General features: G+C 41.3%; 1 protein-coding gene across 1 annotated transcript in view; it reads left to right on the forward strand.

The window, feature by feature from the left end:
- Positions 1–25286, forward strand: part of eif3m (eukaryotic translation initiation factor 3, subunit M) — a 42864-nt gene extending 17578 nt beyond the window's left edge. The window contains exons 6-11 of the mRNA XM_034188748.1: positions 3851–3934; positions 4040–4139; positions 12726–12807; positions 14634–14777; positions 23639–23699; positions 25046–25286. Coding sequence (XP_034044639.1) covers positions 3851–3934; positions 4040–4139; positions 12726–12807; positions 14634–14777; positions 23639–23699; positions 25046–25169 — 595 coding nt within the window. The 3' untranslated portion in view covers positions 25170–25286. The remainder of the gene's footprint in view (positions 1–3850; positions 3935–4039; positions 4140–12725; positions 12808–14633; positions 14778–23638; positions 23700–25045) is intronic.
- Positions 25287–26749: the final 1463 nt, after the last annotated feature.

Raw genomic sequence — 26749 nt, forward strand, 5'->3', positions numbered from 1 at the left:
AATTCTTTGCAGGTCTCACCTCTGTAGCCCGCGACGGTACACCGGAGGTGAAAGACAGTAGACTTTCAATGCGACACCACTCAATCAAACGGGCGTATGAAAAAGTCCACAAAAATAATTTTCAAGCACAAATAAAAGAAATGTGTACTCACCAAGCGTACCGCAAGACAATATGAAGTTTTAAAAAGTAGATCCTTCCGTATAAAGACAAGAAAAAGGTGCAGATGCAAACTGACGTAAATCCACAAATTACAGTTGCCGCGCGCAATGCACCGTCCATGATGAGAGGGACAGTTAGCTGTAAATTTGTCATTTTCAAATGAAGATTTCTCCATTGAATGACAGATCTGGGCTTGCAGATTTACTTTACTACATTCAGAAGGATCTTATGTGTAAATATGTCATTTTTTGGTCCAAAGATCTGACTGCATTTATTTCAATGCAGGTCTACTTTAATGTTCAAACTGATAGACTTTTTTGTTTTTGTGCAAATATTTGCTCATTTTAAAATGGATGCCTGCAACATGTTTCAAAAAAGCGGGGACAGTGGTATGTTTACCACTGTGTTACATCACCTTTCCTTCTAACAACACTCAATAAGCATTTGGGAACTGAGGACACTGATTGTTGAAGCTTTGTAGGTGGAATTCTTTCCCATTCTTGCTTGATGTACGACTTCAGTGGTTCAACAGTCCGGGGTCTCCGTTGTCGTATTTTGCACTTCATAATGCGCCACACATTTTCAATGGGCGACAGGTCTGGACTGCAGACAGGCCAGTCTAGTACCCGCACTCTTTTACTATGAAGCCACGCTGTTGTAACACGTGCAGAATGTGGATTGACATTGTTGCTGAAATAAGCAGGGACGTCCCTGAAAAAGATGTTGCTTGGATGGCAGCATGTGTTGCTCCAAAACCTGGATGTACCTTTCATCATTGATGGTGCCATCACAGATGTGTAAGTTGCCCATGCCATGGGCACTAACACACCCCCATACCATGACAGATGCTGGCTTTTGAACTTTGCGCTGGTAAAAATCTGGATGGTCTTTTTCCTATTTTGTTCAGAGGACACGACGTCCATGATTTCCATAAACAATTTGAAATGTGGAGTCATCAGACCACAGCATACTTTTCCACTTTGTGTCTGTCCATTTCAAATGAGCTTGAGCCCAAAGAAGGCAGTGATGTTTCTGGATGTTGTTGATGTATGGCTTTCGCTTTGCATGGTAGAGTTTTAACTTGCACTTGTAGATGTAGCGATGAACTGTGTTAACTGGCAATGGTTTCCTGAAGTGTTCCTGAGCCCACGCGGTAAGATCCTTTACACAGTGATGTCGGTTTTTAATGCAGTGCTGCCTGAGGGATCGAAGGTCACAGGCATTCAGTGTTGGTTTTCGGCATTGCCGCTTATGTGTAGAAAGTTCTCCAGATTCTCTGAATTTTCTGATTATGGACTGTAGATGATGGAATCCCTCAATTCCTTGCAATTGAACATTGAGAAACATTGTTCTTACACTATTGGACTGTTTTTTCATGCAGTTGTTCACAAAGTGGTGATCCTCGCCCCATCTTTGCTTGTGAACGGCTGAACCTTTTGGGGATGCTCCTTTTACACCCAATCCTCAGTGTCCAATCATGACACTGACAATTGGTGTCCTCAGTTCCCAAACACTGATTGAGTGTTGTTAGAAGTAAAGGTGATGTAACACAGTGGTAAACATACCAGTGTCCCAGCTTTTTTGAAACGTGTTGCAGGCAGCCATTTCAAATTGAGCAAATATTTGCACAAAACAATAAAGTTTATCAGTTTGAACACTAAATATCTTGTCTTTGTGGTGTATTCAATTGAATATAGATTGAAGAGGATTTGCAAATCATTGTATTCTGTTTTTAATTTACATTTTACACAATGTCCCAACTTCATTGGAATTGGGGTTGTACTTCAATCAATCAATCAACTTTTTTCTTATATAGCGCCAAATCACAACAAACAGTTGCCCCAAGGCGCTCCATATTGTAAGGCAAGGCCATACAATAATTATGAAAAAACCCCAACGGTCAAAACGACCCCCTATGAGCAAGCACTTGGCCACAGTGGGAAGGAAAAACTCCCTTTTAACAGGAAGAAACCTCCAGCAGAACCAGGCTCAGGGAGGGGCAGTCTTCTGCTGAGACTGGTTGGGGCTGAGGGAAAGAACCAGGAAAAAGACATGCCGAGAAGGGGGGCAGAGATCGATCACTAATGATTAAATGCAGAGTGATGCATACGGAGCAAAAAGAGAAAGAAACAGTGCATCATGGGAACCCCCCCACAGTCTACGTCTAAAGCAACATAACCAAGGGATGGTCCAGGGTCACCTGATCCAGCCCTAACTATAAGCCTTAGCGAAAAGGAAAGTTTTAAGCCTAATCTTAAAAGTAGAGAGGGTATCTGTCTTAAGACCAATATAAAAAGATTTTTAGAAATGTTGGCCAACTGAAAAGTATGAACATGAAAAGTATGAGCATGTACAGCACTCAATACGTAGTTGGGGCTCCTTTTGCCTGAATTACAATGTGGTATGGCATGGAGTCGATCAGTCTGTGGCACTGCTCAGGTGGTATCAGAGCCCAGGTTGCTCTGATAGTGGCCTTCGGCTCTTCTGCATTGTTGGGTCTGGTGTGTCGCATCTTCCTCTTCACAATACCCCATAGATTTTCTACAGAGTTAAGGTCAGGCCAATTTGCTGGCCAATTATGAACAGGGATACCATGGTCCTTCAAGCAGGTGCTGGTAGCTTTGGCACTGTGTGCAGGTGCCAAGTCCTGTTGGAAAATGAAATCTGCATCTCCATAAAGTTGATCAGCAGCAGGAAGCATGAAGTGCTTTACAGCTTCCTGGTAGACGGCTGCGTTGACCTTGGACCTCAGAAAACACAGTGGACCAACACCAGCAGATGACATGACACTCCAAACATCACTGACTGTGAAAACTTTACACTGGACCTCAAGCAACATGGATTCTGTGCCTCCTCTCTTCCTCCAGACTCTGGGACCTTGATTTCCAAAGGAAATGCAAAATTTACTTTCATCAGAGAACATAACTTTGGACCACTCAGCAGCAGTCCAGTCCTTTTTGTCTTTAGCCCAGGCAAGACATCAAGTCAGCAGTCTTCCCCCATGATTGTGTAGCCTACAGAACTAGACTGAGAGACCAATTAAAGGCCTTTGTAGGTGTTTGGAGTTAATTAGCTGATTAGTGTGTCACCAGGTGTCTTCAGTATTGAACCTTTTCACGATATTCTAATTTTCTGAGATACTGAATTTGGGGTTTTTATTAGTTGTCAGTTATAATCATCAAAATTAAAAGAAACACTTGAAATATATCAGTCTGTGTGGAATGAATGAATATGATATACAAGTTTCACTTTTTGAATGGAATTACTGAAATAAATCAACTTTTTCATGTCATGATATTGTATATGACCAGCGTGTGTGTGTGTGTGTGTTAGGCTAGGCGCAGCACAACTCAATGTAACTTTGAGCGAACATGGCGGACACTGCATTCACAAGAATTCATACTTCAGGGTCATTCTATGCACGCTATGTGTGAAAATTGGACTCCAAATTGCATTGAGCCTGCACTGTGCCGTCAGCAGCCGAGCGCACGGTGGTTAACTGAGCACATGGTGGTTGGCTGGGCTCAGAGTCCAGACGAGCTTGTGAAAATTAAATGCACAGTCTGAGTTTTTGTGATGACACAAATGATATGTGCCAAGATGCTGCTCTGGAAAACTCGACAAGCAACTCTGCCAGGGTCAGATGCTGCTAAACAAAAAATATGCTCAACAGTATCTCATTTTTCACAGTGAGGCTGCAGCTAAAGTCATGGTTGAGCTTCTGGGAAGTTATACCGAAGACAATGCTTCACAAGCACGTGTTGATGCCCACAGGTACTTTGAGGAATTTGGAGAAACTGTGTGCCAGTTATTTTATTTAGAGTTTTTATTTTTATTTTTCTTTCCACCCTTTCATCCTTCTGCACTTGTTCCCTGTAGTTGTATTGTCCGTGCTCTCAAAGACCCCAACACCTTCTTGTTTGACCATCTGCTTGCTCTGAAGCCTGTTCGCTTCCTTGAAGGAGAACTAATCCACGATGTAAGTACTGAAGAATGTTAAGAATAATAATTTCTGTGGGTTTATGGTGTAACTTTATACCTTTGTATATCACCAAGATTTCAAAGTGTTACACTTTGGCAAGTAGTGTGTAGGGATTCAAGCCACACTTACAGTGCCATCTGCAAAATTAATAATTCTGAAAGTACTTTACAATTAAAAATATTAAAACACAAATATTGGAAAATAAAATGATATAAAATTCAAAAGAAACAGCCACGGACATGAATAAGACAAAAATCAACATCCTAATCAGATACGATCACAGTGAGTTAAATAAAACCATCTACTAATTAAAACTGGTAGGGAAAAAAGGTGGGTTTTTCAGCTGAATGTGACCATTGTATTTCAGGTAAACTATGTCATAACACTGGTACATGATAAGTAAAGACTGTACAGCCTGACGACTCTTTCTTTACACTCGGAACACATAACAAGCCAACAACCTGAGATTGAATGGCTTGTTCCAGGACATAACAGTATCATGGCGCACAATGATTTTTTGTAAACACCCATTTGAGTGTTTCTGTCCGAAGCCAACACTGTTAATATCTGTTATTTTCATCTTAAACAAATCCCTTCCTGTATTTTTATGTGAGCGTTTGCATCATGTGCAGCAGATCAGACCAGCACACAGAGTAAATATAAAGTCTTTTAATCTGACCGGCTTCATCATCGCATCCTGACAAAATAAGAGAACATGTTTTGGAAGATTGCTTGTGAATAAAGGCAGCATTTTTAAAGTAGTCCCTCTGTGTTATAATACGGTGCTCTGGGTGCATTTCTCAGCCTGAGAACGGAGGAAGCGGCTGCTTTGTCCTGCCACCAAGAAGAAGAAAAATAACTTATTTTAAAAGCTGAAAATCTTTTCTGCAATTATTTTATCAGCCTCACGGCACTCTTTGCGATCAGCGTTCACCACAGCCATCCGTCTTCCGTTCAGCTTTCTGCTCAGGATGAAAATAAATCCCATTAATGGTCCACCAAGACAAAAAAAGTGTGTTTAAATTACACAGTTAAGAACACATCATTCATTATGAGCAGTTGAGGTTAGAGAGGCAGGGCTATGACAGTGTTTCAGAAGAGTTATGTACATTCCGTGTCTTTGTGCTGACATGACCAAGCCCGATCCCCGTCCAAACCAGACGATCATTCCAAAATATTTGTCCGAACCCAGCCCAGCTCGCAAAGCCCGGGTCTGGTATCCACGCTATACTGTTCACGCATACACGCCCACCCAACCCTTTGACATTTAGTTTTATTCCTCCAGCCTCATGTAAACCACCGCCCTACACTTGCCTCCAACTCTTCTTCAAAGGACAATGTTACCACCACTGATCAAATGCTACTAGCATACTCATGTTTTTGTTCACAAGAAGTACCCTAGTACTTAGATTTGTACTGATTGCTAAAGCAATTTTGTTACCTCCTCAACTTTAATTTTCCTAATAGCTTCAGCAATATCAAAGGTGCATCTGAAAGGTTAATTTAAAAATAAATTCTGCATTTAGTTTTGTATAGATCAGTGTTTCTCAAACCTCTAAAGAACAAAGGACCACTTACCCAAAACAAATAATGTCGTGGACCACCTAGCTTCCCTAATATTCAAAAACAATAATTTACATCCGAGTTGTTAAAAATTGAAATAATGCATATATGCTACTATCAATTATACATTGGAGTCTTTTTAAACAGTTTGAGAACCAATAAGAATATAAGTTAAAATGTGATACAGTGGGGAAAATAAGTATTTGACCCCCTGTCAGTTTTGCAGGTTTTCCCACATACAAAGAATGGAGAGGACTGTAATTTTTATCGTAGGTACACTTCAACTGTGAGAGACAGAATCTAAAAAAAAAATATCCAGTAAATCACATTGTATGATTTTTAAATAATTAGCATTTTATTGCATAAAATAAGTATTTGACCCCCTAGAAAAACAGAGCTTAACAACTGGTACAGAAACATTTGTCTGCCATTACACAGGTCAGACGTTTCCTGTAGTTCTTGACCAGGTTTGCACACACTGCAGCAGGGATTTTGGTCCACTCCTCCATACAGATCTTCTCCTGATCTTTCAGGTTTGGAGTTTCAGCTCCCTCCAAAGATTGTCTATTGAGTTCAGGTCTGGAGACTGGCCAGGCCACTCCAGGACCTTGAAATGCTTCTTACGGAGCCCCTCCTTAGTTGCCCTGGCTGTGTGTTTGGGGTCATTGTCATGCTGAAGACCCAGCCATGACCCATCTTCAACGCTCTTACTGAGGGAAGGAGGTTGTTTGCCAAAATCTCGCAATACATGACCCCATCCATCCTCCCTTCAATACGGTGCAGTCGTCCTGTCCCCTGTGCAGAAGAACAACCCCAGAGTATGACGTTTCCACCCCCATGCTTCACGGTTGGGATGGTTTTGTTGAGGTTGTTCTCATCCCCTAAACATGGTAAGTGGAGTTTATTCCAAAAACTCTATTTTGGTCTCATCTGACCACATGGCCTTCTCCCATGCCTCCTCTGGATCATCCAAATGGTCACTGGTGAACTTCAGACGGGCCTGGACATGTGCTGGCTTGAGCAGGGGGACCTTGCTGCCCTGCAGGTTTTAAACCATGACAGCATCATGTGTTACTAATGTAATCTTTGTGACTGTGGTCCCAGCTCTCTTTAGGTCATTGACCAGGTCCTCCTGTGTAGTTCTGAGCTTTCTCAGAATCATCTTTACCCCACAAAGTGAGATCTTGCATGGAATCCCAGACTGAGGGAGATTGACAGTCATCTTGTGTTTCTTCCACTTTCTAATAATCATAACAGTTGTTGTCTTCTACCAAGCTGCTTGCCTGTTGTCCTGTAGTCCATCCCAACCTTGTGCAGGTCTACAGTTTTGTCCTTGGTGTCCTTAGACAGCTCTTTGGTCTTGGCTGTGGTGGACAGGTTGGAGTGTGATTGATTGAGTGTGTGAACAGGTGTCTTTTATACAGGTAACAAATTCAAACAGGTGCAGTTAATATAGGTAAAGAGTGCAGAATAAGAAGGCTTCTTAAAGAAAAATTAACAGGTCTGTGAGAGCCAGAATTCTTGCTGGTTGATAGGGGGTCAAATACTTATTTTAGGCAATAAAATGCAAATTAATTATTTAAAAATCGTACAATGTGACTTTCTGGATTTTTTTTGTTTTTTTTTTTAGATTCTGCCTCTCACAGTTGAAGTGTACCTACGATAAAAATCACAGGTGCTCCATTCTTTGTAAGTGGGAAAACCTGCAAAACTGACAGGGGCTCAAATACTTATTTTCCCCACTGTATGTTACCAGTATAGTCACGGATCACTGGGGGACATTTATGGACCACCAGTGGTCAGTGCATCACCCTTTGACAAAGGCTAGTAGAGATGGAACACGTTTACTTGTTTTTTGATGAATTGCTGTTCATGACGTCTCGTAATATTTCCACTTTTTGCATTTTACCATGTTTAGTTTGTTTACCTGTAGCCTCTGAACACTGGAAGACTGCATATACTGCAAAAATGGTTGTCATTTCTGAATATTTGTTTAAGCCCCTTGAATTAAAACTGATGGTATAAGCACATCTTGATTGTTTTATATTAACTCCATTGTGGTGGTGCACAGATGAAAAATTATGAAAACTGTCAGTGCAAATACTTGTGTACTGGAGTTTATATAGCACCAAATCACAACAGAGTTGCCTCAAGGTGCTTCACACAAGTAAGGTCTAACCTTGCTAACCCCCAGAGCAGCAGTGGTAAGGAAAAACTCCCTCTGAGGAAGAAACCTCAAGCAGACCAGTCTCAAATGGGTGACCTTCTGCTTGGGCCATGCTACAATTTCAATTTTTTCCATTTATTTTCATTTATATAGCGCCAAATCACAACAGAGTTGCCTCAAAGCGCTTCACACAGGTAAGGTCTAACCTTACCAACCCCCAGAGCAACAGTGGTAAGGAAAAACTCCCTCTGAGGAAGAAACCTCAAGACATAAATTACAGAACAATTCACTAAACAAATATACAGGAAATGCAGTTGGTGCACAGGACAGGAGGGTCTCCAGCACAAATAGCACACCCATCTCTGGATGGAGCTGCACCTTAAACAGGGAGGAAAAAACAGAATCAGGCATCAGAAAGACAAAAATACAGTATAATTTGCCAGTATTAAACAACAAGAAAAACAGGAATACTAAGGTGATCGCCGGCCACTAGCCCTAAGCTTCACTGAAAGACCCGGAATTTAGATAAAGTTGAGGCCGCGGCATGCTCCGTTTCCTAATAAAATGAAATAAAAGAGCAAAAAGTGTAAAACTATACTGTGCCAGTATTCTAGCCATACGAAAAGGAAAATAAGTGCATCTTAAGTCTGGACTTGAACGTCTCCACAGAATCTGTTTTACTGATGCAGGGAGATCATTCCACAGAACAGGGGCACGGTAAGAGAAAGCTCTATGACCTGCAGACTTCGTATTCACCCTAGGGACACAAAGTAGTCCTACACCCAGAGAACGTAAAGCCCGGGCCGATACGTAGGGTTTATTTAGGTCAGCTAAGTAGGGAGGTGCCAATCCGTGAACAGTTTTATAGACTAGTAGCAGAACCTTAAAATCTGATCTCACTGGACTGGAAGCCAGTGAAGGGATGCCAAAATGTGTGTAATGTGGTCAAACTTGCTGCTTTGTGTCAAAAGTCTGGCTGCAGCATTTTGAACGAATTGGAGAGCCCTAATGATAGACTGCAGTAAACCAGAAAATAGAACACCAATAATTACATCATTAATCAACAATGATTTTGAGGATAGTGATCTTATGTTAATGAGACCCAGACTAAAGACCTCAGTGGTGTTGACAGTTGAACTGTTTGGATTTAGGGGTGGTTCCAGAGTAGCATATACAACCCCTGGAAATAATTATGGAATCACCGGCCTCGGAGGATGTTCATTCAGTTGTTTAATTTTGTAGTAAAAAAGCAGATCACAGACATGACACAAAACTAAAGTCATTTCAAATGGCAACTTTCTGGCTTTAAGAAACACTATAAGAAATCAGGAAAAATAATTGTGGCAGTCAGTAACGGTTACTTTTTTAGACCAAGCAGAGGGAATAAATTATGGAATCACCCTGTAAATTTTCATCCCCAAAACTAACACCTGCATCAAATCAGATCTGCTCGTTAGTCTGCATCTAAAAAGGAGTGATCACACCTTGGAGAGCTGTTGCACCAAGTGGACTGACATGAATCATGGCTCCAACACGAAAGATGTCAATTGAAACAAAGGAGAGGATTATCAAACTCTTAAAAGAGGGTAAATCATCACGCAATGTTGCAAAAGATGTTGGGTGTTCACAGTCAGCTGTGTCTAAACTCTGGACCAAATACAAACATGGGAAGGTTGTTAAAGGCAAACATACTGGTAGACCAAGGAAGACATCAAAGCATCAAGACATAAAACTTAAAGCAATATGTCTCAAAAATCGAAAATGCACAACAAAACAAATGAGGAACGAATGGGAGGAAACTGGAGTCAACGTCTGTGACCGAAGTGTAAGAAACCGCCTAAAGGAAATGGGATTTACATACAGAAAAGCTAAACGAAAGCCATCATTAACACCTAAACAAAAAAAACAAGGTTACAATGGGCTAAGGAAAAGCAATCATGGACTGTAGATGACTGGATGAAAGTCATATTCAGTGATGAATCTCAAATCTGCATTGGGCAAGGTGATGATGCTGGAACTTTTGTTTGGTGCCGTTCTAATAAGATTTATAAAGATGACTGCCTGAAGAGAACATGTAAATTTCCACAGACATTGATGATATAGGGCTGCATGTCAGGTAAAGGCACTGGGGAGATGGCTGTCATTACATCATCAATAAATGCACAAGTTTACGTTGATATTTTGGACACTTTTCTTATCCCATCAATTGAAAGGATGTTTGGGATGATGAAATCATTTTTCAAGATGATAATGCATCTTGCCATAGAGCAAAAACTGTGAAAACATTCCTTGCAAAAAGACACATAGGGTCAATGTCATGGCCTGCAAATAGTCCGGATCTTAATCCAATTGAAAATCTTTGGTGTAAGTTGAAGAAAATGGTCCATGACAAGGCTCCAACCTTCAAAGCTGATCTGGCAACAGCAATCAGAGAAAATTGGAGGCAGATTGAAGAGTACTGTTTGTCACTCATTAAGTCCATGCCTCAGAGACTGCAAGCTGTTATAAAAGCAGAGGTGGTGCAACAAAATACTAGTGATGTGTTGGAGCGTTCTTTTGTTTTTCATGATTCCATAATTTTTTTCCTCAGAATTGAGTGATTCCATATTTTTTTCCCTCTGCTTGGTCTAAAAAAGTAACCGTTACTGACTGCCACAATTTTTTTTCCTGATTTCTTATAGTGTTTCTTAAAGCCAGAAAGTTGCCATTTGAAATGACTTTACTTTTGTGTCATGTCTGTGATCTGCTTTTTTTCTACAAAATTAAACAACTGAATGAACATCCTCCGAGGCTGGTGATTCCATAATTTTTGCCAGGGGTTGTATAAGATGCCTAGAAGTTGGTTTAGGTTTGAGACATTCCACGCGTGTTGTAGGTAGCAGACGTGAAATCTTTGATATTGTTGGAACAATCACCGGGCCATCCTCAGTTTTAACATCATCCAGTGTAGTAATGTAGTAATTACTTTTACAAAGCATATCCCTCTATGATTTTTAGGTATTAAGTTTGCAAAGCATATCCCTCTATGATTTTTATGGACATGTCTACGGAAGCAGGCCACAGGCTCAACTTGTTGAATTTCCGTTCCTGGCAGATAAACTGCACTATCACCATAGTGGATTTTCTGCACTAATTTCCCCACCAAGCTAATGGATTCCACACCCACATTTGTCATAAGCCTTGCAGGGTCTCTAATCACCTGCTCCGTGGCCTGCTGTAAATTCCTAATGTTATCCTCCCTGTAGAGCTCTATCTATGTTCTCAGACAAGATGGCGGCGCCTTCCCCATTAAGGTGGAGGCCGTCCGGCAGCAGCAAGCCACGGCGGCCCAAGAACGAAGGCCAGTTATCAATAAAGCTAAAGCCTTGCTGTCTTCAAAATTGCGGCAGCCACCTATTGAATGATGTCAGCCTGCTAAACGCCTCATCAGTACCCCGGGAGGGGAGGGGACCAGAGACTATTAATCGATGACAACACATCTATCTGGCAAGGTCACAAGTCCTCTCTATGTCCATTTTTGTGACCTCTGAGTGTTTCATCCTGACATCATTGGTGCAAATGTGAATAATGACTATATCTCATGTCATGTTCCTTAGTCTGTCTTCCCTTCTACAGTGTCAGCACTCTAAGGTGGGATGCAATGTCGGGAGCTCTGGCCCCAGGAATACATTTAACGTCAGCCGGCGTCTGTGCCCTGACTTTGTGCGTGATAGAATCCTCTATCACTAAAGTCCGGCATTTCGGCCTGGAGACAGGAGTGGAAGTCACTCGTGGGCTCAGAGAATTCACATCAGGCAAATTCAAGGGGGAGAACCAATTCACAGTTCGCAGTGGCCAGTGTGATCGGGGTGCTACAACCGGGCACCAAGCCCTACATGGCTTTCTCCGACTAACCACAGTCCGAAAGCCGTCCTCCACAGCCGGCGTTTCTAGGCTGATGCTAATGGGCACACTAGCCAACCCAACATTAACCTCATCTGGAGTGCCTGTAACATCTTACTCCACTGAGCTAAGAAGCTGCTTTAACTTACAGACACGACTCTCTAAGAGAGCCACCCTATCTTCCAACATCACGCAGGATTTACAGAGGGTGTAGTGTACTTTGTGCACTAAGAAATTCAAGAGTATAGCCAAGCAAGCACGAGCTAACCAATAATGAATAAGCTAACCACTCCTAAGGTTCACACAGGATTCAAACAGACGTAAATAAATGAATTAAAATTCACAGCAGTTAAACTGAAAAAGTAGAAGTAGTAGACTTGTAGGAACAGAAGAAACCCTCCTACGAGTAAACCACTCCTAAGATTAACACAGGAGTGAGCTCAAAAGTAATTTTAGTAAGATAAAATTCACAACAGTTACACTAAAAAACAAACAGAAGTATTAAGTGAACAGGTGGGGGAGGGGTCGAACTACGCAAGCTAAACGCTAGTGAAAATGCTAGCCACTAATAAGATTTACACAGGAGTAAAATAATGACCTAAAATTCACAGCAGTTACACTGAAAAACTAACAAAAGTATTAAACAGGTAAAAAAGAAACAGCTATAAATGTAACGGTGGGGGGAGGGGGAGTCGACCTAGCTAGTTTATGCTAACCGCTAGCAATTCACAACAGGACTGTAGGTAAATAAGATTCAGAGTAGATACACTTAACAACCAGAAGAGTGCTAAACAGAAATAAAAGAAACGTATACAACCGTGTAAAGTTCGGAAGAGCGTCACAACTGCAAACAATCCACAGGAAGCCACTGATACGGTGGCTGGGAAATGTAAATATTTCCATGCATTTGACATCTCTGTTTGTGCAGCATCATAATTGCACTTCTCCCTCTGTTCACTCTGCCTTTTCAGCTATTAACCATCTTTGTGAGTGCCAAACTGGTAGCATATGTAAAGTTTTACCACAGTAACAAGGACTTCATTGATTCCCTCGGTAAGTAGTTTGATATATACGATGTTGTAGTACGTTAAAATCTAAAGTATGTTTGTTCATAATCTCCTTATTGGCCCAGTCACACGGCACGTAACGAAGGGCAACGAAACCCTAACGAAACAAGAAATCTGGACTTTCGTTGGTATCGCTTAACCTTCGCGCAGCTTCATTCCTGCAGCTGCCGCTTCGTCAGGATTTTTAAACTGTTTGAAAAATTTGAATGAAGGGCAAGAAAACCTCAATTTGTCTGTTTCGTTTTGCTGACGTTCTTGACGTTTTTGAATTGTTTGTTTTTGTAACGTTATTGTGTAGTTTGACTTCGTTCGACCAGCTGAATGTTTTCACACAGTGCAGAAACCGGTTTGTGAGCGCTGCTGCTGCCGTTGCATTCATGTACCATCGGAAATTACAGGGCAAACTCAGCCTGTTTGCTTGGAATTTTTATCTGGGTGGGGGGGGGGGGTCAACTTCAGTGGGCTCAGGCACCTTATACAGGCCAGAATTAATCTTTTGTATGGATACAATTAAGTATTTCGCCACAGTCAACTGCTGAATTTGAAACAACAAAAAAGTTTTCTAATTTCCGATGGTACTCAAATGCAGCGGCAGCGACAGCTACAGCCCCTGCGTACGCATATTATTTTTTATTAAATATAACAATATGAGTGCAGGAATGACAATCCAGCCCTTATGTACATGTGGTAACAGGTAGATAATTCAAAAGATTATATAAAGAGCTGTTCTGGAAGGCAGAATTCACGTTGTGGATCAGCTGCAGCTGGTGGAAATAACCACACATTTGAGTCAATGCGCGTTCACATGGACTGATCAATTTACTGCTCTGACATATTCAATCATATTTACACTTAGAAATTATTCCCCCTTTTGACAGTTTTCTGTTAGAGAGAGAGAGAGCTTAGTAACGTAATATAGTGATGCAGCAGTGACCACAGCACACCAGAGATGTTTTATTTTGTTTTTGTTTTGTTTTTTTTGGAGCAAGACGGAGCGCGCAGCGTGTTAGACAGTGAGGGTCCTGATGATGGAGATGATCCCTCTTTTGTTCTAGATGAGGAACCAGAGCTGGTGGACCCACTGACGTGCACACGGATCTCCACAGCTTCTGTTTTCAGTTTCTCCAAGACTCAGGAGCTATGAGGTCCATCCCAGCACCGAGTCCTGGGACTCAGAGATGCAGGCACACACTGCTCCAGCTGTTGCTGGCGTGTTTCATTTAAAGCGTTGAGATCGTTAGTTCGGTTTTGTTAAGTTCCTCTTTCGTCCCTCCCTCTTGCTTCGCAGGCTATTCAGTGATAAAGCTCTTTCATCTACTTTTTCTCAACAAATTGTGACTTCTTTTACTTTTTCCCTTCGTTCAGGAATCGCCGTGTGACTGGGTCATAAGAAATGTGTTGTAATATTATAATTTTAAAGTATTTTATACAAATCGCCTTTGTGCAGTAAATGCATAAATTTGGAGGCCACCTACAATACACCATAATTCTTTTCACCAAATGACAGCATTCTATAATTTAGAAGTTCTGAGATGTCTGATGATCCCACACAGATGTGGTGGGGAAAAAAGTAGTTAACTTTTACTTTTTATTAGCTTGTTGTTTGTACAATGGAGGAATGTGTGTGTCAGCAGTGTGTGTACTGATGGTTTAATTGAAAGCTTGTGTGGGATGGCCTCTCCAAACAGACTATTTGGAGTGTTTGTTTGTGTTCCTGAGGCGATTCTCTGATGGGACGCCTGTAAGTGAAGGAATAATTAACACGAGGAAACTCCCGGAGTTAAGTAATCAGCTATGACTGTTGGTCTCCAGGCCTGTCTCACGAGCAAAACATGGCCAAGATGCGATTGCTGACATTCATGGGCATGGCGGTGGAGTTCAAGGAGATCTCCTTTGACACCATGCAGCAGGAGCTGCAGATCGGAGCTGAGGACGTTGAGGCTTTTGTCATTGACGGTACAAACAATCCATTCCTGTTCTTTTTTTTCCCGTCTTTCCTCTTCAGACATGTACTTAGGTCTTCCCAGTGGTAAATGGAAAATATTAAACAGGTCACATAAGAACATGCCTGTATGTCACTGTGACTTCCCTCTAACTTTTTGTTTTTGCTGGCTTTCCATCACAAAAATAATCTTCACCCTTCAGTGGAAGAGCAAAGAAGTGAAGATGAGGAATGTGTGGGATTTCAGAAACTACAGAATGACAAGTCCAATGCATTTGTGTTTTACTACACTTTGAAGACATTTATTTGGGTTTGAGATCAAAAGCTGAAGATGAGAAGTCAGTGTACTTATTACTGGTACTCTGTTCTTCAGCTGTTGGTTGTTTTTTGACCCATCCAGTTTTGTGATAACATGACACATGTATATTAGGCATTTGAATCTCATCACTGACAACAATTCTATACGCACCATGATATACTACCAGCGATACGATACATATTGTGATACATGATGATACTGATAATATGATGCGATACAATTCACCCCTGTTCCCTAGTCGATGCTATTTGATGGTGATACAATTCCTCACAATGCAATACGATGCGATTTGGTGCAATACGATTAAGGGATGAGTCTTGATAAGATTTTATCTATCAATGCCATTATCGATTCTGCTTATCGATCTGATTCCTTATCGATTCCCATATCAATACCTTTTGTGAATTATCTGTGTAAAGTTGGCTTTACAGGTTTTCTATGTCAATGACATTGAGTCTTTAAAGTAAATAAATATGAAATTGGTCACTGGATCCTTGATCTCTGGACATAAATAAAATCAATAGAATCTGTACATGGTCACTGGATCCTTGATGTACATGGTGGATCATTGATCTCTGGACATAAATCGAAATAAACAAAATCTGTAGTTTTTGGCAAAAAACATTTCCTTTCAGATATTAATGACACAATTCAATTTCAATTTATTTTCATTTATATAGCGCCAAATCACAACAGAGTTTCCTCAAGGCGCTTCACTCAAGTAAGGTTTACTAACCGCCTGAGCATCAGTGGTAAAGAAAAACCCCCTCTGAGGAAGAAATCTCACGCAGACCAGACTCAAAGGGGTGACCCTCTGCTTGGGCCATACTACAGACATAAATTACAGAACAATTCACGGACGAATATACAAGAAATGCTGTTGGTGCACATGACAAGAGGGTCGCCAGCACAAATACAACTCCCATCTCTGGATGGAGCTGCACCTTAAACAGAGACAAAAAACAGAATCAGGCATCAGAAAGACAAGAAATACAGTATAATTTGTCACTATTAAACAACAAGAAAAACAGAAGAAATACTAAGGTGATCACCAGCCACTAGCCCTAAGCTTCACTAAAAGACCCAGAATTTAGGTAAAGTTGAGGTCGCGGCACGCTCCATTTCCTAATAAAATGAATTAAGAGAAAAAAGCGTAAAACAAAACTGTGCCAGTATGCTAGCCATACGAAAAGGAAAAGAAGTGCGTCTTAAGTCTGGACTTGAACGTCTCCACAGAATCTGACTGTTTAATTGACACAGGGAGATCATTCCACAGAACAGGGGCACGATAAGAGAAAGCTCTGTGAGCCGCAGACTTCTTATTCACCCTAGGGATACAAAGTAGTCCTGCACCCTGAGAACGCAAAGCCCGGGCCGGTATGTAGGGTTTAATTAGGTCAGCTAAGTAGGGAGGTGCCAGTCCATGAACAATTTTATAGACTAGTAGCAGAACCTTAAAATCTGATCTCACAGGGACAAGAAGCCAATGAAGAGATGCCAAAATGGGTGTAATATGGTCAAACTTTCTGCTTCCTGTCAGAAGTCTGGCAGCAGCATTTTGAACCAATTGGAGAGCCCTAATGCTGGACTGTGGTAAACCAGAAAATAGAACATTGCAGTAGCCCAATCTAGAAGAAACAAATGCATGAATCAGCCATCGACAGTATGGGACGACTCTTCGCTATATTTCGCAGGTGGAAGAAAGCAGTCCTCGTAATACCTCTAATGTGGAGGTCAAAGGACAATGTAGCATCAAAAATTACCTCAAGGTACCTCACTTTCAGTGTGATGTATGACATACGAGCCAATGCTAAGCGTTCTCTCGTCCAATTGATGCTGATGTCTCACTGGACCACGAACCATCATTTCAGTCTTATCAGAGTTTAAAAGTAGGAGATTGCTAGACATCCAGCTTTTCACTGATGCAAGGCAGTCTTCTAAGGATTTTATGTGAATGAGATTATCAGCAGTTATCAGCATGTATAACTGGGTATCATCAGCATAGCAATGAAAGGTAATCCCAAAACACTGCAATATGTGCCCAAGGGGTGCTATAATAAAGGGAGAAAAGCAGGGGGCCTAAGATGGACCCCTGTGGAACACCAAATTTCATGTCACTAAGGTTAGAGGTAGTGTTATTGTACAAAACACAGTGAGAACGACTTTTACATGCTCAGTGGTGCATAAATCTTGTGTGACAAAGCGTATACTCCCACCTTTGCTGTTGGCATGGGGAGTGTTAAGTGCCTATTCATTCAAAACATGTACGAGGAGCAGACCTCACAGCTTATTCCACTGGGCTGTTCCCCTACGATCACCCATGGCCCAAAAATGTGCTAAAACACAATGAAAAGCTTTGATCCGGCTTGCCTCCTAACAGCCTGGTTTATAAAGTGCAGAGCTGGCTCTCTCTTCATTGGGCCGTCTTATCAGACAATGCCAGCAGAGATCGCTCCAACAGTACGGGCATGCCTGCAAACTCGTCTTTCCTCCTGGCTCCAGATCGACACCTCCTGTCCCCGTTCAGCACCCTGTTGGACCAGATGTTGCCATGCAAGTCAGTCTTCGGCCAGATGTTCCCAATCTGCTGGGATGCCTGCTGCACTGGTTTGTTTCACCACATCTTTGTAGCAGAGCAGGGGATGTCCACAGATAGGACTCACCATAACCACCATCACCACCACAACTCACCATATAGAATGGCCTTTGGGGTGCGTTCCTCTGACATACAGTAGTGTTCAGAATAATAGTAGTGGTGTATGACTAAAAAGATTAATCCAGATTTTGAGTATATTTCTTATTGTTACATGGGAAACAAGGTACCAGTAGATTCAGTAGATTCTCACAAATCCAACAAGACCAAGCATTCATGATATGCACACTCTTAAGGCTATGAAATTGGGCTATTAGTAAAAAAAAAAGTAGAAAAGGGGGTGTTCACAATAATAGTAGTGTGGCATTCAGTCAGTGATTTTGTCAGTTTTGTGGAACAAACGTGAATCAGGTGTCCCCTATGTAAGGATGAAGCCAGCACCTGTTGAACATGCTTTTCTCTCTGAAAGCCTGAGGAAAATGGGACATTCAAAACATAGTTTAGAAGAACAGCGTAGTTTGATTAAAAAGTTGATTGGAGAGGGGAAAACTTATACGCAGGTGCAAAAAATTATAGGCTGTTCATCTACAATGATCTCCAATGCTTTAAAATGGACAACAAAACCAGAGACGTGTGGAAGAAAATGGAAAACAACCATCAAAATGGATAGAAGAATAACCAGAATGGCAAAGGCTTACCCATTGATCAGCTCCAGGATGATCAAAGACAGTCTGGAGTTACCTGTAAGTGCTGTGACAGTTAGAAGACGCCTGTGTGAAGCTAATTTATTTGCAAGAATCCCCTGCAAAGTCCCTCTGTTAAATAAAAGACATGCAGAAGAGGTTACAATTTGCTAAAGAACACATCAACTGGCTTAAAGAGAAATGGAGGAATATTTTGTGGACTGATGAGAGTAAAATTGTTCTTTTTGGGTCCAAGGGCCGCAGACAGTTTGTGAGACGACCCCCAAACTCTGAATTCAAGCCACAGTTCACAGTGAAGACAGTGAAGCATGGTGGTGCAAGCATCATGATATGGGCATGTTTCTCCTACTATGGTGTTGGGTCTATATATCACATACCAGGTATCATGGATCAGTTTGGATATGTCAAAATATTTGAAGAGGTCATGTTGCCTTATGCTGAAGAGGACATGCCCTTGAAATGGGTGTTTCAACAAGACAGTGACCCCAAGCACACTAGTAAACAAGCAAAATCTTGGTTCCAAACCAACAAAATTAATGCCTTGCAGATGTGAAGAAATCATGAAAAACTGTGGTTATACAACTAAATACTAGTTTAGTGATTCACAGGATTGTTAAAAAAGCAGTTTGAACGTAATAGTTTTGAGTTTGTAGCATCAACAGCAGATGCTACTATTATTGTGAACACCCCCTTTTCTACTTTTTTTTTTTTTTTTACTAATAGCCCAATTTCGTAGCCTTAAGAGTGTGCATATCATGAATGCTTGGTCTTGTTGGATTTGTGAGAATCTACTGAATCTACTGGTACCTTGTTTCCCATGTAACAATAAGAACTATACTCAAAACCTGGATTAATCCTTTTAGTCATACAACACTACTATTATTCTGAACACTACTGTATATAGAACGTGTCCAATCCAGTGCAGCTGCATTTGGGCCAGGATGGTTTCAATGGAAGACATGTCAGCATGTTTTAGAACTTCAATGTTGGTGACTATATCCTTCCAGGAAATACCTATGATTGTCCGATGGTGAATGACAGCCTGTTTTTGTGTCTTCTATAAAGTGTTTAAGTTTCTGCTGAGTAGAGCAGAGCGCTCAGTACCACACCCTGTACACCTTACACTTTGTGCTGTGTTGAATGCTGTGCCGACTCCATCAGAATGTCAGGCTTAATGAGTGTTTGACCAAGCGCAGGTTTGTATAGTATTTCTGTTTTCTTGATGTTCATTGACAGACCGAAGGCACTAGCTGATTGTGCAAAGCGGTTCACGATTTCTTGAATGTCAGGAATTGAGTGAGCTACTAGTGCAGTGTCATTGGCATACAGGAAATTGTGGAGACATCTCTCCAGCATCTTACAGTGAGAATGCAGCCATGACAGATTGAACAGGCCACCGTCTGCCCTGGTGTGGATATACACACCATTGGTGAGGTTGACATGTCCTCGATCACTGCTGTAAAGGTGCCGTGACACTTGCATGACTTTGATCCATGCACTTGCACACACATCTTCGTGACGATCCCACCTGCTATGTTCCCAGCTGGACGCTGAGCTTTGTTCCACTGGCTGCCATGCGTTGGGCACTGGATGCTGCATATATAAAATAATTATTTTGTGGCAGAATAATCATTTTCTGTTCGAGTTGGCTGTTGAAAATGGCTCTAATCGCTTCCAGAATCACAGAGGAGCACTTCAGCTGCTGCTTTTCCCCCACGCGGGGGAAAATGAGGTGGAGAACGTATTTGGAGCCGTCTAAAATGGTAATTATTTGTCATGTTTATATTGTAATAGCTTGGTAAAACAGTTGCATGTTCATCCCTTCTTGTGTGCAGCTGTAAAAGTATGTTTATGATAGATTTAACATCTTGTTATAATCGTACAGATGAGCTGTGCTCTGATGCGGTGCGCTGACGCACTCACGCAGTATTTTTGACTTGTTTGCGTGAAGTTGATGTAATTATTGCATGATGGAGATTTTGAGCATTTCAAAAAAATTTTTGTGTACTTACATGAAGCTGGGCACAGTTTACAACGGTTTACAATGAGTTTGAGAGGAGTTTACGCTTGTGCATGGCAGAGTGCGTGCAAGCGCGTGGATCAAAGTCATGCAAGTGTCATGGGGCCTTAAGGTACAGAGCAAAAAGTGTTGAATGCTTTCATAAAATACACAACAATGGCAAAGAGTGGCATGTTTTGCTCTATCGCCTTCTCCTGCAACTGACGGATGGAAAAAATCATGTCCACAGTAAAGTTTAGGCCTGGCAACTCGTTAAAGTAAAGAACTGTGCCCCTTGGCCAGAAGCTCAGCTGTTAATGCCTTTTACCATTTCTTTAAGGCTTAAAAAATATTGAGTTGGTGTTTTCTTTTCATGACGACTGGAGCGGTACTCTTTAATGTTTGCGAGGAATGAATGGAACATTGTACTTATAGCATTCTGCAATCTGCCTGATGATGTATTATGACGGAAAAATGTGCTGTTCCAGATTTTCTCCCAGGCACAGCTATCATTTGTGCGAAGCACCTTTCAGTCAAAACATTAAACACAGTTTCACACAACCTACTTTTGTTATTGTAATACTGAATGATTTTCACAAATAAAGCTGCGACAAAAATGTGCAGACAGGATTACAACTGACTGTGCCAGCGTTATCTACTAAATATTGTCTTATTGCTCTGATTGTAGTTTAAATTGTCTGTAGGTGTACGTGCGGGTGTGACTGTTTGTTTGTCTATGTGGCCCTGTGACAGACTAGGGTCCTGTCTAGGGTGTGCCCTGCCTCACACTCTAACTGCTGGGATAGGCTCTAGCTTCCCTCTCACCCCCCCATCCTCCCCCATGACCCTTAATTGGAGGAAGTGGGTATAGAAAATGGATGGATCAACTCAATCAATCAATCAACTTGTTTCTTATATAGCGCCAAATCACAACAAACAGTTGCCCCAAGGCGCTCCACATTGCAAGGCAAGGCCATACAACAATCATGAAAAACCCCAACGGTCAAAACGACCCCCTATGAGCAAGCACTTGGCCACAGTGGGAAGGAAAAACTCCCTTTTAACAGGAAGAAACCTCCAGCAGAACCAGGCTCAGGGAGGGGCAGTCTTCTGCTGAGACTGGTTGGGGCTGAGGGAAAGAACCAGGAAAAAGAGATCGATCACTAATGATTAAATGCAGAGTGATGCATACGGAGCAAAAAGAGAAAGAAACAGTGCATCATGGGAACCCCCCCACAGTCTACGTCTAAAGCAACATAACCAAGGGATGGTCCAGGGTCACCCGATCCAGCCCTAACTATAAGCCTTAGAGAAAAGGAAAGTTTTAAGCCTAATCTTAAAAGTAGAGAGGGTATCTGTCTCCCTGATCTGAATTGGGAGCTGGTTCCACAGGAGAGGAGCCTGAAAGCTGAAGGCTCTGCCTCCCATTCTACTCTTACAAACCCTAGGAACTACAAGTAAGCCCGCAGTCTGAGAGCGAAGCGCTCTAATGGGGTAATATGGTACTACGAGGTCCCTAAGATAAGATGGGACCTGATTATTCAAAACCTTATAAGTAAGAAGAAGAATTTTAAATTCTATTCTAGCATTAACAGGAAGCCAATGAAGGGAGGCCAACACGGGTGAGATATGCTCTCTCCTGCTAGTCCCCGTCAGTACTCTAGCTGCAGCATTCTGAACCAACTGAAGGCTTTTTAGGGAACTTTTAGGACAACCTGATAATAATGAATTACAATAGTCCAGCCTAGAGGAAATAAATGCATGAATTAGTTTTTCAGCATCACTCTGAGACAAGACCTTTCTGATTTTAGAGATATTGCGTAAATGCAAAAAGGCAGTCCTACATATTTGTTTAATATGCGCTTTGAATGACATATCCTGATCAAAAATAACTCCAAGATTTCTCACAGTATTACCAGAGATCAGGGAAATGCCATCCAGAGTAACGATCTGGTTAGACACCATGCTTCTAAGATTTGTGGGGCCAAGTACAATAACTTGGATGTTCTGATTGTCACATCTGGGACATGTTTAAGGGACTTTGTTCACCTTCCTTTAGGCAACTTACAGGCATTTGTTGCAGTGTTACCCATAGAGTCAGTCATGCCCTTGTAGTCACACGGAGGACACATGCCCGCATGAGAAGGCTCTGCTCCCCACGGAGTTCTACATGACAGACTTGAGTACTCGGTGCGCATGCACCAAACAGTGTGACAACAGCCTATTTATTTTTGCTTGTTTTTGTTAGTATGTCCAGAGCAGATGGTCACCCAATTGACTCTGGTCTGCTTCCATTTTCTTCCCGTAATAAAAAAAAAAAATGCCTGAGGGAGTTTTTCCTAATGTTGTGATTCACCAATGTATAAATAAATTCAGTTTAAATTAAGATGGCTGTTTAGAATGTAATTTTTAACTTTGTGGTATTTACATATGATGTGTTAAAGAATAGCCCTGTGGCAGACTGGCGTCCTGTCCTGGGTGTACCCCGCCTCACGCTCTATGACTGCTGGGATAGGCTCCAGCCCCCTGCAACCCTTACTTGGACTAAGTGGTTGAAGATGAGTGTGTGAGAGTGTTAAAGAATAGAACTTGGCACCTCAAGTGTCAGTTCACAGATTGGACTGTGAGCTGTACCACTGGGGATTTAATATCTCAGCGCTGGTCTGCAACCAGATATAAAGTATTTTATGTTATACTTTCAAACTTATTTGTCCTAGTATTTTTGCTTTCCCCGTAATTGGGTGGTCTCTGATACAAAACATGCTATGTTCTGTGTTCTTTAACTTGTCCAGATTGTAAAATGTCAGCTTTTGATCTGAAACTCCAAATGCTTTCATTGCACAGCATGAACAAATGAATCAACCTTGTTGCTCTAATACATGGGTGGGCAACTTGTTGCAGAAAGGGCCAAGAGGGTGCAGGTTTTCTTTGCAGCCACTGACTCCACCAGGTGATTTCACTGATTACCTGATGCCATCTGCTCAAAGTGATACTAATCAGTGAAATCACCTGGTAGTCAGTGGCTGCAAAGAAAACCTGCACCCTCTTGGCCCTTTCTGCAACAAGTTCCACCCCTGCTCTAATACATTCAAGGGGAAATACACTTGTGGAAAAAATTACACTGGAGTGGACCTAAAATAATAATTTTGCTATTTTGTGACTAGGCTCAGCTTTCTCTTAAATGTATTTTTCCAAGTGCATTTTCTTAAAGCAGTCAGGAGGCTGTTGTAACTCCCCCCGTCTCTTAATCTCCTTCCCAGCTGTTCGGACCAAAATGGTGTACTGCAAGATAGACCAGACGCAGCAAAAAGTTGTTGTGAGGTAAGTACACTGTGACTTATTTGCTTTAAAGTTTAATTGGAATAATGGTGCAGTGCTTGCACATCCAGAATTAGTACTGCTCCAGTTTTGAAGTGGTATATCTTAGTGGTCTTTGTGCATCTGTCACCGTTATTCAAGAATCTGTTTGGTTACTACTGAAACTCTAATAAGCCGGTCAATCCAAAGATCATTTCTATGTTGCTGTTAAGGCTCCACAATACGTAGAATAATTTTGATAGGAGACTAATTGTTGGAAATGCTATAATGATAGTTGACACATTAACGTGCAGATAGGGTTTGCAACATATGTGTCTCCAACTGGGAATACTGCAGTTTTCAGTCTGATCTTAAGTGCATATTTTTAACATGCCTCAGGTCCTGTATTGATGATCGATGAAGCATAGTCTGAATCACCTAGCAATGTGTGTCCAGCTGCACTTTTCTATTCAAACTGTAATCTGAGCATGTCATAGTAGCAAAGAGGTTGTATTTGGCCATTTAATTATTCAGGTGTGTGTTTTGGGCATAACATGAAGTAAAGTATCTGTTATTCCCTGCAAGATGAGTGCAGTAGTATCTGGTGTGTTGATATTTAATTGAGGAATACTGAAAAGAGCTCTTCTCGCAAGGAAGGACTTCTGCAAACAAAGTCTACAAATGGGAGCTAACGTCATCCACCAATGTTCCCCAAGGTGAAGCATTTGAGAGACTCCTCGACCATCATCTCATCCAGCTGGTCATCCACATATCCCACCAGGCGCAGTGCTTACTTCTGTTTTGTTAATTCTGTTTCTTTGTAGTTTGATGCACCAACAGGTGTCCCTCTGTGTACGAGCAGAGTGAATATACATTGTATACACAACAGAAACGCTTTGAACCAGGTTTTTGTTGGTCTGTGACACATTCACTTTGTGTTGTAACAATAACAGTGCACCAACACTGTGCCTGACCAGCACGGTCATGAGTGCACAGGTGAGCACAAGTGGACTTGGTATGTAAAGAGACCTAGCAGTGGTACCTCCACTGTTCTATGTGTGGAACATATAGTCCAATAACTCCAAAAAAATAAGAGGATTGTGATATTTTGCAAAGAGTTTATTGTCATGTGTGGGAGGAGTTGATCCAACTGAGGGGTTTTTTGTGTGTGTACTGTATTTCAAACTTTTTAAGATTCTTGTTTTAACTTTTCTGCAGTTTGGAATATTTCAATTAAAGAAAATAATGTCCTCTGTGTTGAAACATTTTAATTTTTTAGTTTTGTGTATTTCATTTTTGGTTCTTGCTATGACCTTGGCATGTTTTTGTTTTTTTTTAACATTGTTGCCTCTCTGTTTGTGCTCAATCAGCCACAGCACACATCGTACCTTTGGCAAGCAGCAGTGGCAGCAGCTGTATGACAGCCTCAGCTCCTGGAAGGCCAACCTAGCAACTGTCAAGTCCAGCCTGCAAGCCCTCTCACCTTCTGCTTAATTCCACCTTAACCCACATATCTGGACTGCCTGACTCTCTGTTCTCTCCTGTTTTCCAAAAACACAGTGAAACCATCACTTTTTATATGCAGCCAATAAAAGAACCGTGGCGATGACACAAGGTTACCAGTTTTCTTATTGATGGTGTGTGTGTGTGTGTGTATGTATGTACGTACATACGTACGTGTGTATATATACAACCCCTGGCAAAAATTATGGAATCACCGGCCTCGGATGTTCATTCAGTTGTTTAATTTTGTAGAAAAAAAGCAGATCACAGACATGACACAAAACTAAAGTCATTTCAAATGGCATCTTTCTGGCTTTAAGAAACACTATAAGAAATCAAGAAAAAAAGATTGTGGCAGTCAGTAACGGTTACTTTTTTAGACCAAGCAGAGGAAAAAAATATGGAATCACTCAATTCTGAGGAAAAAATTATGGAATCACCCTGTAAATTTTCATCCCCCAAATTAACACCTGCATCAAATCAGATCTGCTCATTGACATTGACCCTATGTGTCTTTTTGCAAGGAATGTTTTTGCAGATTTTGCTCTATGGCAAGATGCATTATCATCTTGAAAAATGATTTCATCATCCCCAAACATCCTTTCAATTGTCCAAAATATCAACATAAACTTGTGCATTTATTGATGATGTAATGACAGCCATCTCCCCAGTGCCTTTACCTGACATGCAGCCCCATATCATCAATGACTGTGGAAATTTACATGTTCTCTTCAGGTAGTCATCTTTATAAATCTCATTGGAACGGCACCAAACAAAAGTTCCAGCATCATCACCTTGCCCAATGAAGATTTGATTAATCACTGAATATGACTTTCATCCAATCATCCACAGTCCACAATTGCTTTTCCTTAGCCCATTGTAACCTTGTTTTTTTCTGTTTAGGTGTTAATGATGCCTTTCGTTTAGCTTTTCTGTATGTATATCCCATTTCCTTTAGGCGGTTTCTTACAGTTCGGTCACAGACGTTGACTCCAGTTTCCTCCCATTCGTTCCTCATTTGTTTTGTTGTACATTTTTCGATTTTTGAGACATATTGCTTTGTTTTCTGTCTTGACGCTTTGATGTCTTCCTTGGTCTACCAGTATGTTTGCCTTTAACAACCTTCCCATGTTGTTTGTATTTGGTCCAGAGTTTAGACACAGCTGACTGTGAACAACCAACATCTTTTGCAACATTGCGTGATGATTTACTCTTTTAAGAGTTTGATAATCCTCTCCTTGGTTTCAATTGACATCTCTCGTGTTGGAGCCATGATTCATGTCAGTCCACTTGGTGCAACAGCTCTCCAAGGTGTGTTCACTCCTTTTTAGATGCAGACTAACGAGCAGATCTGATATGATGCAGGTGTTAGTTTTGGGGATGAAAATTTACAGGGTGATTCCATAATTTTTTCCTCAGAATTGAGTGATTCCATATTTTTTCCTCTGCTTGGTCTAAAAAAGTAACCGTTACTGACTGCCACAATCTTTTTTTCTTGATTTCTTATAGTGTTTCTTAAAGCCAGAAAGTTGCCATTTGAAATGACTTTAGTTTTGTCTCGTGTCTTTGAT

Source organism: Thalassophryne amazonica, chromosome 2, assembly GCF_902500255.1.
Source record: "Thalassophryne amazonica chromosome 2, fThaAma1.1, whole genome shotgun sequence".
In the NCBI taxonomy this organism is placed as follows: domain Eukaryota; kingdom Metazoa; phylum Chordata; class Actinopteri; order Batrachoidiformes; family Batrachoididae; genus Thalassophryne; species Thalassophryne amazonica.